The following is a 16,413-nucleotide window of genomic DNA, read 5'->3' as shown; positions in this document are numbered from 1 at the left end:
GTTAATCAATACAAGTAAACAAGTAAAGACGTCGCTAAACACAAAACCAATGATATTATTGAGAAATTTGTTTACTTATTTTATCTAAAAAATAGTGTGAAACAAAGTAACATTTTTAAGAGAGTAAAATAGAGTTTCAGATCAACCTTAAGTTAAATATGAATGGAGTAAATGAAAGAATGGTGCTCAGTTAAAATCTCTGTATTTGATAGTTACATTTCTTAAATTATATAGAAATATTCTACTCAGCCATAAAAAAGAATGAAATTCTGCCACTTGTAGCACCGTGGATAGACCTAGAGATTATTGTGAAATAAGTCAGACAGAGAAAGACAAACACTATATCATTTACATGTAGAATCAAAAAAAAAAAAAAAAAAAAAAAAACAAAGAATGTTTATAGCAGAACAGAAACAGACTCATAGAAACAGAAAACAAACTAGTGCTTACCAGTTGGAGGAGGATGGGGGCAGGGCCAGATAGGAGTATGTGATCAAGAGATACAAACTTCTAGGTATAAAATAGATCAGCAATAAGGATATACTCTAAAGCACAGGGCAATATAGCCATTACCTTGTAATAACTTTTAATGGAGTATAATCTATAAAAATACTGAATCACAATGCCTAAACACTTGAAACTAATATAATAACATAAATGAACTATACTTCAATAAAACTAAATATAAAAATGAAATTATACCAATATTCAATTTGTTTAATATGAATGTGAATAAAGTTTAATATAATTCTAGTTGTGTGACAGAATTGACAAGAATTTGAATTCTTAGACCATCCATTCACTTATTTAGAAATGATAAAGTGTTGTACACTTCTATTTGATGCAAAAATAAAAGATAAAGTCCTTGCCTTTCCAGGAGCACATAGATGAGTGAAAGATCTGGGCAGCAAAAATGAAAGACAGAGAAAGGGAGAGGAGTGTAAGACATTAAAGAAAGGCTGTCAGATTCAGGACCAGATATAATAAATCTTAAACAAGCATAAATGTCTTTAAATTGTCCTCTTGAGAGAAATCTACTGGAGCATATTCAAAACAAAATCCCAAACTATTCTACATTTACAAAACACATATAAAGCTAAGTGGCACAGGAACACTGAAAAGAAAACACTAAGCAACAATGCAACAATAAGCTTGAACCAATGCAAGAGCCACTAGCAATACCAGGCATCAGAAATCAATATTGTTCTTTGGAAACAAAATTAAATAAACAAATTATATATAAAGAACATGAAAATATCCATTATGTTTTTTAAATTGGATAGTCTAACCCATAAAATATAATTTCTCTTATAAAAAAGCAGTACACCTACAAGGTAGAACTAGGAAAATAGAAGAAAATCTCAAAAAGGGAAGATTACAAAATACCCATCAACAGAGAGTAATATAGTACTTTAATATTATATATGTTACTATATATGTAGTTATGTAGTACTATATAGTACTATAATATTACTATAGTACTGTAATATTAGTTGTATAACTTATTATACCTAGTTTTACAATTAGTTATACAGCGCTATAATATTATCTGTATAACTTATTAGAGCTAGTTTTACAATTAGGTATATAGTGCTGTAATATTATTTGTATAACTTATTAGAGATAATTTTACAATTAGTTTTATGCAAAACATAGAATCTGTCACCAGAATTTTTAGATCAGTAACATGTTTTTACTCCCCATGTCATTAATTAATGTTCCACAGCCTGGTTTTTAATACCTAAAATTTCATTGTCGAGAGGGTATAACTAATCTCAAATTTAGACATCTATATATTTTCCAAAATGTCACTTTTTATCAAAAATCTTGAAATAATCATCTTTCTAGATATATTGTGAAACATTTCTGATAATTTCCTTGGGACAGTTTCTAAAGAGGAGTGTCATGGAAAATACATTTGAGCATTTATCATATGTGAAGAAATTTTTTACAACACTTGACTGAATTGCTTACGAAATTATGTCGTTTTCTACATTTTGATAGGTTTTAACAATTTGCAGACCAACTAGAAGTGTAAGTGCTCATTTAACTGCATCTTTACCACAATTGATTATTGCTCTTTTTTTTTTTTTTATTTTCCCACTGTACAGCAAGGGGGTCAGGTTATCCTTACATGTATACATTACAATTACATTTTCCCCCCAGCCTTTCTTCTATTGCAACATGAGTATCTAGACAAAGTTCTCAATGCTATTCAGCAGGATCTCTTTTTTTAAATAAAGCCACTTGTTGGGTGAAAAATTATATCTTATTATTATTAATATGCATGTCACTACCTGCTAGTGAGATAAGCACCAGTGAGAATAAATATGCATTTGTTTGATCTAATAATTTTTCCTAGAAGAACTATTTCCCCTGTGCAAATTATCAAGAGAAACTCATAAATATATATATATGTGTGTAGATTTTCATTAGTTATTTATTAGTAAATGTTGAAACAAAATGACCACTATTATGATGTGTATTTATTATGAAATATTTTGAAATCTCTCAAATGGCATGTCTGAAGAACATGGAGCATCGTGGACAAAATAATCACAACATGTTACAAATATGTAATTTTTTTGTAGTGTGAAAGTTCTGTATGTAACTGTAGATGCAGGTAAACAAGATTAAAATGACCAAAAGATGTAAGATTATAAAACTAGAAAGGCCATTTTTGTTTAATTATTTCCAAAATTAAAAAATATTAAGGTTTTACAATGAAGAGGAAGGAGGAAGAGGAATTTGACGATGATTTCAGAAGAAATAGAGATGCTTTTTTGTGTGTCACTTATTCTTATGGCCACGTCTGATTAATTAGTTACTCAACTGATAAAAGTTCCATCTCACACCCCCTTGTCTCTAACTGTGGCAAATTTTTCAATGATTGTTCTTTTTTATGGAATGAATTTGAAATTTTCCTAATATATTCTGCACAAATTTATTTGGATGTTTAAAATAAAGGCTCTCATATTTGACTCCCTGGTTTTCTAGCCCAGCACCATCAGTTAATAACAGACTGATTTTAAAGAGGTTACATAACATCCTGGTAGCTAAGTCTTTGTTTTTATTTTTGCTTTTTCTGTAAAATGAGGATACAAGTGGTACCAGTCTATTATCACAGTGATTGCCCAGTACATGAAACTCAGTAAGTGTTAATAATAACGTGATTTGTATCACCTTACTACTTATGGTACTATAAAACTCTGCCCCAAGTTGTCTTTTAATTCTCAGACCCATTCTGCTTATTAAGTATATCATCCCAAAACACACTGAGAAACATCCTTTGCCACACAATCACATTAAGCAAATTTTTCACCTGTCGTTGCCACTTCCAACTGCCGTAACTGACCACCTGGGTTGCTCTTTCCCATTCTTGTTAGAAATGTTTCCAATTCTCCAAAACCCTGATCAACCTCAAAATAACCATCAGTAGAGTACCTTCCCAGTATTGTGATGGAGCCAGCTTGTCCTGGCTCAAGAGTGCTGAGTATTAAGTTTTTATGAACTTTGTGAACTGGGTGACATAATTTTGGCACACTGATATCAAAAAAAGATGATATGATTTGTACCAGGGAAATTTGATGATTTTATAAATAAGCCCTCTCACCCATTTGTTTCTTTTAAGGGACAGTTGTTACATTTACTATCACACACTGTATATCTACATCTTTAAGCTCTTTTGATTCCTACATAACACTTTGGGTCACTCATTTTAAATCCGAAAACATCTCTTCGAAGCCTGCTTCACAACATTTTGATGTAGGACACAGTCACTCAGCAGGACCTCTCAGTGTGCCTTATATATCTCCTGTGGACAACATAGACTTGAAAGCTTGGTTAAAGGGTACATCAAATGAACACATAAAAGATTCATTAATGAATCACAAATTGTAATGAAGGAAAGTGCTAGAATTATTACTTAACATTTCAACTTGATTTTTAAAATTAAATATTATGGAGAGGTATTATTGTTTTTAAAATGCTGCTCCAGAAACAAGATTGTGTTTTACAAAACTATGAATGAACATGCAGCTCATAAGCCATTGCCTATGCCTTTTGGACAAAGAAACAGCTCTACTCTTGATTTGAGAATTAAAACAATCACTTTGAATAAAGTTCTAAATATTGGAATATTAAATCTGAAAGTGCTGATGTCACTGGATGTTTAGAATCATGGATCTTTCATTCTCTGATGAAACTGACAGAGTTATAACTTGTGCTTCTTACATAAGTAAATTATGGAATTAGGCATATAGAGAACAATAGAAATTGAATTAAATCTTTTTTTTTTTTCTGTGCTGTTTGGTATTAAGAATAATAAAATTATAGATGAATGTACTATGAAGCTAATCATTGTAAACTTTGGGGCCCCTCACTTAAAAGGGGTTCTTCTAAGGTCTTATGTCTACTTTTTGTAATTTTGCATTTTTTTTTTCTTTTTAGGGCTGTGGCATATGGAAGCCCTCAGGCTGGGGTCTAATCAGAACTGAAGCCGCAGGCCTATGCCACAGCCACAGCAACGCCAGATCCGAGCTGTTCTTGTGATCTACACCACAGCTCACAGCAATGTTGGACACTTAACCTACTGAGAGAGACCAGGAATCGAACCTACATGTTCATGGGTACTAATCAGAATCATAATCTGCTGAGCCACAATGGGAGCTCCCTTGTGTTTTTTGTTTTTGGAGTTTTTTTGGTTTTTCGTTTTGTTTTGGTTTGTTTTTAAATAAAGTAGGTCCCCAAGAATATAAGCTTCAGGTCCTTTTTCGGTTCTGACAGGAACATTTATCTTCCACTCTAAGTGTCATGGTTCAGAGCTCAGGCTGAGGGACTGGTGGCTGTGACTCGTTTCCCCAGAGGGTCTCTTTGATGTGTTCCATTGACTCCCTGGACCTAAATCACTCTTTATGTCACAACATGCCGGCACATAACCCTAAGGGTAGGAGGTAAACAAAATCTTTAAATTTAATCAAGATCCTCGATTTAGGGCACATTTAAATAATTTTTTTAAATTGAGCTTTTTGTTATCTCCAGGTTCTTGGTATATCTGTCAGAAATGAGGGAAATATACACTGAAAAACCCACCACACATTTTCTTAGAGCCCCAGGACTCAGCAAAGTGCCTCTGTTTGTCAGCTTCCAGCTACATAATTGTAGGTCCTTCAATCTACTTTTTTTTTTTTTAATTATTAAGGAAAGAGTTCAAGTGCTTAAGATATATTTCCCTTATGTGGCAGTATAATTTGAACTACTAATGGCCAATAAAGACTTTCTTTTTTTATTGTTAGCAAATACAAAAAGTTACAGTCTGGTGAGATTCCAAAAAATAGCTAAATCCGGCCTCACTAATATAAGATACTTGAAAAAACTTATTTACTATGTTTATCTTCAGGAATGATACAATGATGTGTAGATTGATGGATGTAAGCAGGCCCCAATGTTCCTGTGTTACATGTCACCTCTTATTGGCTGAGGGTGAAGTCTGGGCAGTCACAGAGAGAGGCTGTGGCAGTCACGAAATGTAATCACACTCGGTGGCTAATTACATGAACATTTGATATTTTGACACTAGTCATGCTGTCACATTCAGTATCAGCCTTGTTTATCTAAATGCAGTTGTCCTATAGTAACATTTTAAGCATGTCAAAATATTCTTTGTTAGTTTTTATTAAATATAAATGTAAATGCCCTAAAACCAAATTCTTCTTGAAGATCTTCCTTAGAAAACTACTTGCAAGCTGCATTAGGATCAGTGAGTGGAAATTACACCTATCCTATAAAGCATAGAGCAAAATGTGTTCATTAGTAATAAAGTTGTTTCTAAGAATGCTACTTGTAAGTTGCATTGAATACAGTATTTTTTTTTTTTTTTTTGGGCCGCACCCACAGCATGTGGAGGTCGGGTAGGGGCTGAGTTGGAGCTGTAGCCACTGGCCTACACCACAGCCACAGCAACACAGGATCCGAGGCGCATCTGCAACTTACACCACCGCTCACAGCAATGCTGGATCCTCGACCCACACTGAGTGAGGCCAGGGATCGAACCTGCATCCTCATGGACACCAATTGGATTCATTTCTGCTGTGCCACCATGGGAACTCCCACATTGAATATAATATTGTATATGACTAGTATTTTATAAAATAGTGTTATGTATAACTATAACAATGAATGAAAATTATACCCATTCTTTAATTCATGTAGAGGAAAAAATATTTTAATATGTGCATAAGATAAAATAAGATCATGATTTTGAAGCAGAATGAACAAGGTATGATAATCAGAAATAGTGAGCTATATGCATTTGTCTTTTTATGTAATAAGCCGTGAAATCAATCCTAATGCTATCAAATCTTGGACTTTGAGTAAGAGGGTAGTGTGCAGTTGTTTGATTTCTGGAACCCCAACTACTCATAGCAGCGTTGGAGGCACTTATCTGGACAAGCCTAGAACATTCATTCCTAAAATGTATCCTTCAAGGTGTCTACAAAGCAGAAATTCTGTAGGCACACTTAGTCTTAAATAGACCTATGATGTATGAAATAGAAATTACTTTTTTATATGATTAATAAAATCATTTATTTTAACCATAGCAAAACCTATTGAGTGATGCTTTAAAGTATTAGTTATTTTCTACATGACATGAGCAAAGGATTGAATAACTTGTTGGAAATAGAATTCCCTGCATTTATTTGAAGTAACACCCCCCCAATTGATTGGTGCTAGTGCAAGTCAATAAATTCTAACACATACATTTTTATGTATGTGTGAATTTTTTAAGTTCTGACAGTAGTTTAACATGCTCATTTGAGTCAACACATAGAGCCCTGTGATGACGAGTGATTTATCTATGCATTAGAACAGGCTCTGACTCATCTAGAAGCTGTTATCAATGCTAATACTTCCTGTTCTGTATCCTCCACTTTTACTCTGTCCTCGTATATCTGTTTGCCCTTATATACATACTGCATAGCTTTACCTAAAGCAACTTCTCACTTTCCCAAGGCTCTCAACACAGCTGCCTAATTAAACACATGCCTCATTTCACATGCCTTTCCCCGTCACTTAGTGTGATTTAAAAACAGTAAGGGAGCAACAAATATGAAGTGGAATATTGTTTTTGCTTGCCTTAGCAATTTTGTCAAGGGTATTTTGAATCTCCTCTTTAAAAGTTCCTTCTAATGGCATAGTAATTGTTTTTATGACTTTTCCAATGAACTATGAAGTACTCTACTGTCAGGTAATGAGTTCTAGGGAAGGGATGTCCTCATTTAATCCTGGACTGATGCTGAAGAGTTGCCCCATCCTTTTTATACAAGAGGCGTGGAAAGATGAATAGAGACAAGACTCAAATGAACATCATTATTATCTTCATCATTTTCATCATCAAATATTTAATGATATTTGTCCTTTGCCCAAACCTCTAAGGACCACTACAATGAATTTTAAAAGTCCTATCCAATCTTGGAATATTTATAGATAGAAAAGCAAAGCATCAGTAAAATTCCTTGGAGATCTTTTGAAAATAGACATGGGTTACAGAGTATCCCCATAATATTTTTCTAAACAATAAGAATGTTAGCAAAAAGGTTATTAATTAAATGCTTAATCCATGCTTATTTATTCCAGTACTTAATATATCCCAAACTTATCTACTACCAATTCAGCATTTAGTACAGCTGTGTGCCTCTTGAGATCAATACATAATCTCATCATACTTATTTTATGGCATTGGAATGTCAATTCAAACTTTATTTCACATGATTTTTATCTTTGAGTTATTTAGTATTACCATTTAAATATTATAAAAATAATTTCTTTCTCTCTTTTGGTTTCACATGTCCAACTATTTGACAATTTTTACATATTAGTCATATTTTACATTCTCTCTTTAATAATTTCAACCTCTGCATCATGTTTAGGTCTCATTCCATTGATTGTTTTTCTACCTTTCTTTGAATGCCTCATTATTTTTTATTGACGTATCTTTAGTGAACAAGACTGTATGTTTCCCTAGATTGCTCCTTAAAGAATGGCATTTACCAGGCTGCCAAAATGGAAACATTGTATGTAATAATTGTATTTTTTGGATGTAAGTATTGTTAATAATAAAATATCTTGTTATAAAATTTTCTTTTTACAGAAGATAACATGCTCTAATACCATTATTTTTTTTCTCTCAGGGCCACACCTGCAGCATATGGAATTTCTTAGGCTAGGGTTGAATCAGAGCTGCAGGTGCTGGCCTACACCACAGCCACAGCAATGCCAGATCTGAATCTCATCTGTTACCTACACCACAGTTCACAGCAATGCAAACCCTTAACCCACTGAGCAAGGCTAATTCTTGTTCGTAATTTGATCCTACTTCCCATGTATGCAGTTATTTTTAATCTCTTATAGTTATCCATATTATCTTGTTTGTCTAGGTACAAACATTGCAGCCACTGTAACAAAGGGTCCCAGATCCCAGTTCCCAGGCTGTTACAAAATAGGCCTCACTGAGAAAGAACTGAAGATAGAAAGGACCAACTCTTGAATATCTGGGAAAGGAAAATTCTAGAAAGAGGAAAAAAGTGTTTGAGGAAACACAAGGAGGTCTTTGTAACTCAACAAAGTGGCCAAGGGTGAGGACAATATAAGATGAAGTTAAAAGGGTGAAGAGGGGACCTGATTTGTAGGGTGCTGAAGGAGCATGGTATTAAACATGAAGAAAAAAAGTGTTTACAGGGTCCACAATGTTCAGGTTAATCAATCACTATACTCTGACCTCTCCGGAGGCCATGTGAGAAGTCAAAGTATAACTAGTACAGCTTAACTAGTAAATAAAGCATTAGGGGGAAAACGTTTCTGAGGTTATGTTGGTAAAGTGTCCATCAGCTCTACTGAGACATACTGGCCCCTGCAGAGAGGAGCCTCCTGTCTCCACATAGCACTGAATACATCCTGGAAATTCTTTTTAAAACTCTGACCATCACTGCCACTTTTATGGTAAACAGACCATCTTTTCTTAACTGAAAATGCCATCACTGACATTGGCAGAATTGTACAGAGTCCTACTGAGAAATTTGTCACTTATCTTCTTCATTGGAATAGTCTGTCCCTGGAAACACCAGCGTCACTTATTTAATATAACATAGTTGTAAATTTTTTCTCAGGAAAATGGTAGTAATCGAATGTTAAATGTGTACAAGGTCCTGAGCTATTTTTTTTACTTGATTTAATTTTATTATCCCAATAAACCCATGAAGTACCAATAAATGATCCTCATTTACAAATAAGAAGCCTCAGTGATTGTGTCTTCCTTAAATATTACTATTGTCACAAGTATCTGTATTTTCCTGATGAAGGACCATCAGTTCCCATCTCATTTATGTTAGGTTTGGGCATATGACTTGGACTGGCAAATTAAATATAGGTAGAAAATTTAAGAACCTGTTCATATTTGCCAGGTGCCTTTTTCCTTCTTCAGTAATGATGACAGTGTCCACAAACCTGGGTCCCATTGTGAAGAAAAACTGGATTTGTGGCTCACTTCTGTCATGGAATAGAAATGGGAAATAAATCCATGTCAGAAAACACTGGTACTTAGAGAAGCATATTCATTTTTGTATTATTACAAATGTAGGCTGTTATGCTTGTTTAATCTACATCCTGAACCTAAATCGTGATGATAATTTTAAATGTGGATGCAGATTTGACTGGTTTCCACATACTATTTTTTGTGGTATCACTAATACCCAAAGTTCTAAATAGATAGCGACAGGGTAAAAAGTATAATCAGTAAATAATAGGATTTTGAGCTGAAAACTATCCCTAAAGAAAAATTCCAAATTTTTTTTTTTTTTTTGCCTTAAAAGTCTCACTTAGAATAAATTGCAGGCTCTCCTGTGTGACTACTCTAAATAACACTCATTTGAATGGATAATTCTGACATGGTATTTAAATTAGTAAATTTATGATATCACTTGTGAAATGGCTGCCTATCTGCCAGCAGCACTGTCCCCAGACTGGTAACCAAACAAATGCTGAGTTATCTAACTCATGTAGAATGCCAATGTACTCTTTCACACTATTTATTGAATGTTCTAATGTTTCCTCAGTGATCATCAGAGCTTCTTGATCCTCTTTTCAGACATCAACTCAGTTCTTCATTTCTTGCCCAATGCTGTACATTTACTCTCTCTTTAGGATGTACATAAATATACAGTTACAGTATAAACAGGTAGTGTGAGTGGTGGTTATACATAATGGCTAACAACATCATTCTGCCATTTACTAGCTGCAAGATCTTGTGCTTTCATTTTCTCAATTGATAAAATAGAGAGTATTTTCCATGTTGCAAAAATACTGTAAACTTTAAATTGGTTGATTGATAAGTCCTTAACAGTACCTTGCACATAATAAGGTCTCCAAGTATCAGCTATAATTTGTGTTTTACTCTTCATTGTAATAAGCTTGTGTATAAGTTTATCTTTCTTCCCAACTAACTTAGAGATTAACTGTTTATATGCATTGTAATAGATTATTTTTTTAATAAGTTTATCTTTATTCCCAGTTGGACATTATGTTATGGCTACATTGTGTTTTCTGATTGGAACTGTTAAAATTTAAACTGAGGTGTATTACATTTTTAAGAGTTTATTTGAGCAAAGAAGAATTTGAATTTAGCAACATCCTATCCAGTCTGGCAGATAGATAGATGGGCTCAGAGGAGCTGCAAAGAATGAAAGCCTTTAATAGCCAGAAGGCAACAGGAACAAAGAAGGTATACTATGCAAAAAATGGGAGCTGGTATTGCAAAGTTATTTTCTTCTAGGGGCTGCCAGGGGTCCATCAGGTAGATTACCTACCTAATGCTGACCAGTGATTCCTGATGGACTGGTTTAAGATTCCATTTCTGAGAGAGTAGAAACTCTGTGTAAGTCTTGATTTGTTGATGTGGGGCTTAGCATAAGTGACTCCATTTTGAACCTGTTGTCTTGTTTTTAACAATACCCACTGTCCTACTCAGCATAGCAACTTATACACATAATACAGCAATTGAGGATAGCCTATTATAACTAATAATTAGAGGCACAACTCAAGAGAGAACATGATCTGAATCCTCACCTGCAGTTACAGCCTGGTTAAATTGGAAGCATTACTTAGATTCTCTGAACTCCTGTGTACTTGGGAGAGAATTGGAGGTAGTGAGGTCTGCCTCTAGGTTTATTTAATGAGTATCAACTCAGATAATATATGTAAACCCTTCAGTACAGGGCCTGGCACATGTAAGTGCTTCATCAGTTGTAGATTTTGCTAAGAGATGCTCAGTGCAGATGGACACAATGAACAAATGAATACTTTTAGCCATTTTACAACTGTTCTTCACTTTTTCCTAGTGTCTGTTAACACTGGAAACCTGAAACATAATCTATCTGTCTGTAAGGCTTTGCTTGTATTGTTCTCTAGATGTTTCCCTGGCAACTCATTTCTGGATTAATAGAGTCACGTCTTTTTTTTTTTTTTTTTTGGTTCGATTGTTTAGTTTGGTACTCCTAGGTGAGTGCACAATGGCATATATTAGTCATTCAATATTCAAAACATTTGAAAACAGTAGGTTTTCATTATTGACTCACTAAGCCCAAATATAGAAAAGTTCAAATTCTTTTTTTTTTCTTCATTTTGGCTACATCTGCAGCATATGGAATTCCCAGGCCAGGGATCAAATCTGAGCCACAGCTGTGACTACAACTACTGGATCCTTAACCCACTGTGCTGTACCAGGAATCAAAACCACACCACCAGAGACAATACTGGTTCCTTAACCCACTGTGGCACAGCAGAAACTCTGAAAAGTTCAAACTCTTAATGTATGTTGATAAGAAATGTTTAATTCTCAAGGATCATTACTAAAAAAATATGAATTAGTACTCAGTGACAACTTGATAAAATCCATTACTTTACCTATATTCTTAATAAACAACTCTTTACACTAAAAATAAATCTTTTAAGTAGATTAATATTGTGCTTTGTTTTTCTCATTTACTTTAAATTAGACTGAGATTTCATAGACCTAAACATGTTTAAGCTTGAGAAAGTGTTTTATTTTGCTGCAAGATATCAAATTATCTTTAATGGAGGGAGTCTTGATTTCTTTATGTTTTCCATAATGAACAAACTTTTGAATTGCGCATTTAAATAGTCTGATGTTTTGTTTTGTCTCTTCTAATGTAGGCATTGATTGTGAAGTAAATATAGATAAGTGTCTATCAAAGGCCTATTTCCATGGTGGAACTTGTATTGATGGCATCAATCATTATGCCTGTGACTGCAAAAGTGGGTTTTCCAGAAGACACTGTGAAGCAAACGCAAATGATTGCATCTCAAATCCTTGTCCACAAGGAAGGTAGCTATTTTAATTTTCCATTATTATATCTATAAAAGCAAATTTGACTCACAGTATCTAAAACTTAATGTCAAGGCAAAGTTGATAAAGATAATTTTAATCATGCCCTTTCATAATACAAGAACTGAGTACAGTTAAGATGACAGATACTGCCTGTTTAACTGAATGCAATGAAGTGATATGTTATCTCTGTCCTTCTTTCATTTTTCTCATTAGCATAAAGTAATTTTAATAATATGGATTAATTAGACTTTACTAATCTTGAAGGTAAGGCTTATAGTAACAGGAGTAGCAAGTAGGATGATGAGAGATTCTGTTATTTGCTCTGCAGAGGGGTAATGCCACACACTTAGTATTTAAAATGTTCCTAAGAAGACTTTTTCTTTCATCCCTATGTACATATAAGGCATTTTGTGACTCTCTTTATGCAATTTATAATAACCATTCTGCTCATGGATAGAATATTAGTTTATGCAAATCTAGAGATGGGATATTTCTAGGAGATGCAGGTGGAAAAGAAGAATGGCTCACAGATGCACCAAGCTGCCTTCTGCAGCATTATTTTTCTTTTCTAGTTCTTTTTTAGTTTTCTAGTTACAGACTTTGTAAGCAGGGGAGGGAGGATGAAGATGGGTATTTCATTGCAATACAGTTTGGCCATAGCTGACTTCAGTTTCCTACATAAGCCCTAGATGTATTTTTTGTCATTTAGAACCACTCTTTCTTTCCATTGCCATGGGGAAGATGGCAAAAATGAAAATTGATTTGTTCTTTCAGTCCAGTCACCTTGAAGGGTAAGAAACCAGAAATAGACTCTGCCTTCTTTCATTCATGGGAATATGCCTTTTTACCTGAACTGGAAAAGACAAAAATTAAATGGTAACACTCTTGAAATTATGGTTTAATACCTTATTTACTTAAAATTTAATTCTATATTTCAGATGCATAGAGTTCACTGATGAGCATCAATGTTCATGTGATGCAGAATGGACTAGTGCAAAATGTGAGATCAAGATTAACGTAAGTTTTATAATTTTTATTAACTATAATTTAAAAGAAGTATCAAATAGTTAGCAGATATTTGGTCCTGTCCAAAAAATCCATAAGACATTTGTTCTACACCAAAAGGTCCTTGATAGTTTGTCCTGTGCAAAACATTGTGGAACAGTCCAAATACGCTCTTGGATGTTTTAAATAGGACAAAGTGCCCTGCAGGAACCAAGCTACTTACTGTAGGTTCCAGAGTCATTATTTCAGCAATTACTGATGATTTCTGCTCCATCTCTACCTTTCCTCTTTGGAATTTCTATTTGCTTGCTCCAAACAAAACTAAAAATCACAGCTTCTTTCACCCCCTCTGCTTCATCTTGCTACCATAAATTTCTGCAATCTAGAGTCCTCATTCAAGTAAATCAGTAGAAATGGTCATTGTCCAATGGGCTCAGAAAGCTTGTGATTTGCCTTCCACCTCCCTCTCTTTGCTCTTAGGACACAGGTGTTTCTGGATGTGTAGAAATGAGAGTAGATTAAATTGATCTATTCACTGTAAGGAGAAAATAAGTACAGAATGAATGTATCAACACATGGGTGCACGTAGAGAACTGTGGAATCTGTAATGAGTGCAGAATCTGTCTTCTGATCTTCAGGCATAGAATCTAATGTGATTGACACATGCTATTTTGTATAGAATGACTCATCTGCTGAGAAGGGTTGGTTACCTGAAGTTTAAGACCATTCTTGGTGGGTGAGGATCCCATGAGCCTCCTGGATAATGGGAAGCTCTTCCAAATCCTTCCTGGCTGCCAGTGACATGGTAAAGGAAGGAAACACATGCAATTGGAGATTGTGACACTATGGATATTTTATTTAAATCCTTTGTGTTTCTTTCCTTCATTAGTATAGTCTCTATATCACAGGGCCATTGTGTGATGATATACATAAATGTGGGAGATACTCAGTAAATAATGCAGTTAGAGGGAGAAACAGAAGTGAATTGCTGTTTTGCTCCTTACCTGCTGTGTGCTCTAGGACAGACCACTTGTATTCCAAAATCATATTTTAGCTATTAAATGAGAGTAATCACAGTAACTATGTCTTAAGTTGTTTTGAGAATTAAACTAGATAATGTGTGGAAATCAACTAGCACATTTTCTGACATATTATTTTTTAAAAGCTTAATTATTTATTGATGTGATGTTGATTTGATTCTATATACAGAAAGCCATACTTGATGTGGAAAAAGAGGGATTGTAATTAAGAAATTCCCTAACAGAGAACAGAGGAAGGATGTATCTTATCTGTACTGTTGCATATATTGGCTGCAATAATCTCTAAAACCCTGTCTCTTGATACTGTAAATGTGGTATTGTTCTTCTAAAATAAATATATGAAAAAAGAAAATTTTTTACATATCAATTTGTATATATTCATACACACATTATAAGAATATTTGTTAAAATTCTACCTATATACTTCTTGATGCTTTTTCTTAATATTTTTATTTTTATTTTTTTAGTTTTTGGCTTCACCCATGGCATGTGGAAGTTCTAAGGCCAAGAATCAAACCCACTCCTCAGCAGCAATCCACAGTAGTGACAACTCTGTATACTTAACACAGCTAGGCACCTGGCAACTCTTTAATATTTTCATTTTAACATAAAGTTAAACTTATTATGTTCTTTATTCACTGACTTTTGGTTTCACCTGGTGTGTCTTAGGGAACATTCCATTGTAATGCACAGAGTCCTGACTCATCCTAATAGCTACAAAGTATTCCAAATAAGTGTTGAGGAGCCACACTTATTAAATGAGAATATGAGCATACCAGCTGCCCTAGATCCTATCAAATGAAATTATTTTTTTTAAAAAAGTGTTGACTAATTTGATGAGAAAAATGTAGCATATCATTTTGATGTCTATTTTCCCAAGTTATTTTGAAGACTGAACACATTTCCATGTGATTATTCCATATGCGACCTGTATTTATTTATTTGTGTCTTGTCCACAAGACTTTGACTAGTAGTATTTTTCTTTGGATTTTTTTTGCCCTTTTCTTTTTTGTTTTTTTTTTAAATATTATTTAAAATTATAGGTAAGATCCACTAGACTCTGCAAAATTACATACCTTGTCTAGAGCTTGGCCATTCGTGCTTTGTAAAACTTGTAAATTATGAGATTTTCATATTTTTCTTTTTATTTATGATACTAGGCTTTGCCTCTCTTTTTAGAAGGTCCTTTCATATAGGAATATTTAAATTATTTTATTATATAATTTTAGGTCTAACAGAACTTTTAATACTTTAACTCATGGTGAATATTTTGCTATAGTTGATGAAAGGTAGGAATCTAATTTTTTCAAAGTATAATCAATTTTCCAAGAACTTTTATGAAGTATCTATTATTTCTGTATTGTTTGGGGATGCTTCATTTTTTCATGCACTAGTTTCCTATATATGGATCATTATAAGACAATTTACTCCATTTCTTTTCTTTTTAAACATCTTATCCTGCCATCTGTGTTAATTATTATAGTGCAGTGAAAAATTTTGTGTCTTTTAATTAACAGTTATTGCATTCCAAATATATTTTTGATCATTCATTCTGTAAATATTAAATAATTAAAATCTATGAAAATCTGAGATACAGCAATCATTAGGTATACCTCCTGCCTCACCAGCTACAGTTGGAGATACGGATTATGAGTAGAGATATGTATCCTACTCAGCTCACCTATTTTTTGTAACTTTCTCTATGTTGCAATGCCTAGTGCCAAAGTGGTTTCTTAGAGTTCTCTGAAATGTTGCCTCCTGGGCTACAGTCCTTGTTTTGCCCCAAATAAAACTTTACTCACAACTCCCAATTGTGCCTTTTTTTTTCTTTTCAGTTGACACCAGATAACAGATTCTAAAGGGTATCCACAAACTTAAGCTCAAGGCTGTCTTTTTAGTCTAAAGAAACAAAAGCAGTGGTGAAACATAGGCAGTACGGATAGAAAAGAACTCTGAAGTCAATGTGGG

The 16,413-nt window shown here is 33.8% G+C and overlaps 1 protein-coding gene across 1 annotated transcript in view; it reads left to right on the top strand.

The window, feature by feature from the left end:
• EYS (EGF-like photoreceptor maintenance factor) overlaps positions 1–16,413 on the top strand; it is a 1,392,725-nt gene that overhangs the window by 520,263 nt on the left and 856,049 nt on the right. Inside the window, exons 18-19 of the mRNA XM_084958241.1 lie at positions 12,226–12,397; positions 13,339–13,417. Of these exons, the coding sequence (XP_084814367.1) occupies positions 12,226–12,397; positions 13,339–13,417 (251 nt within the window). The remainder of the gene's footprint in view (positions 1–12,225; positions 12,398–13,338; positions 13,418–16,413) is intronic.

Source organism: Sus scrofa, chromosome 1, assembly GCF_054392235.1.
Source record: "Sus scrofa isolate SSC_HxYL_T2T_F1_AM1 chromosome 1, Sscrofa_HxYL_maternal_Yorkshire_Landrace_v2.0, whole genome shotgun sequence".
NCBI lineage: Eukaryota > Metazoa > Chordata > Mammalia > Artiodactyla > Suidae > Sus > Sus scrofa.
Note: the sequence above shows the minus strand (reverse complement) of the source record. Positions and strands in the feature narration are given on the sequence as shown.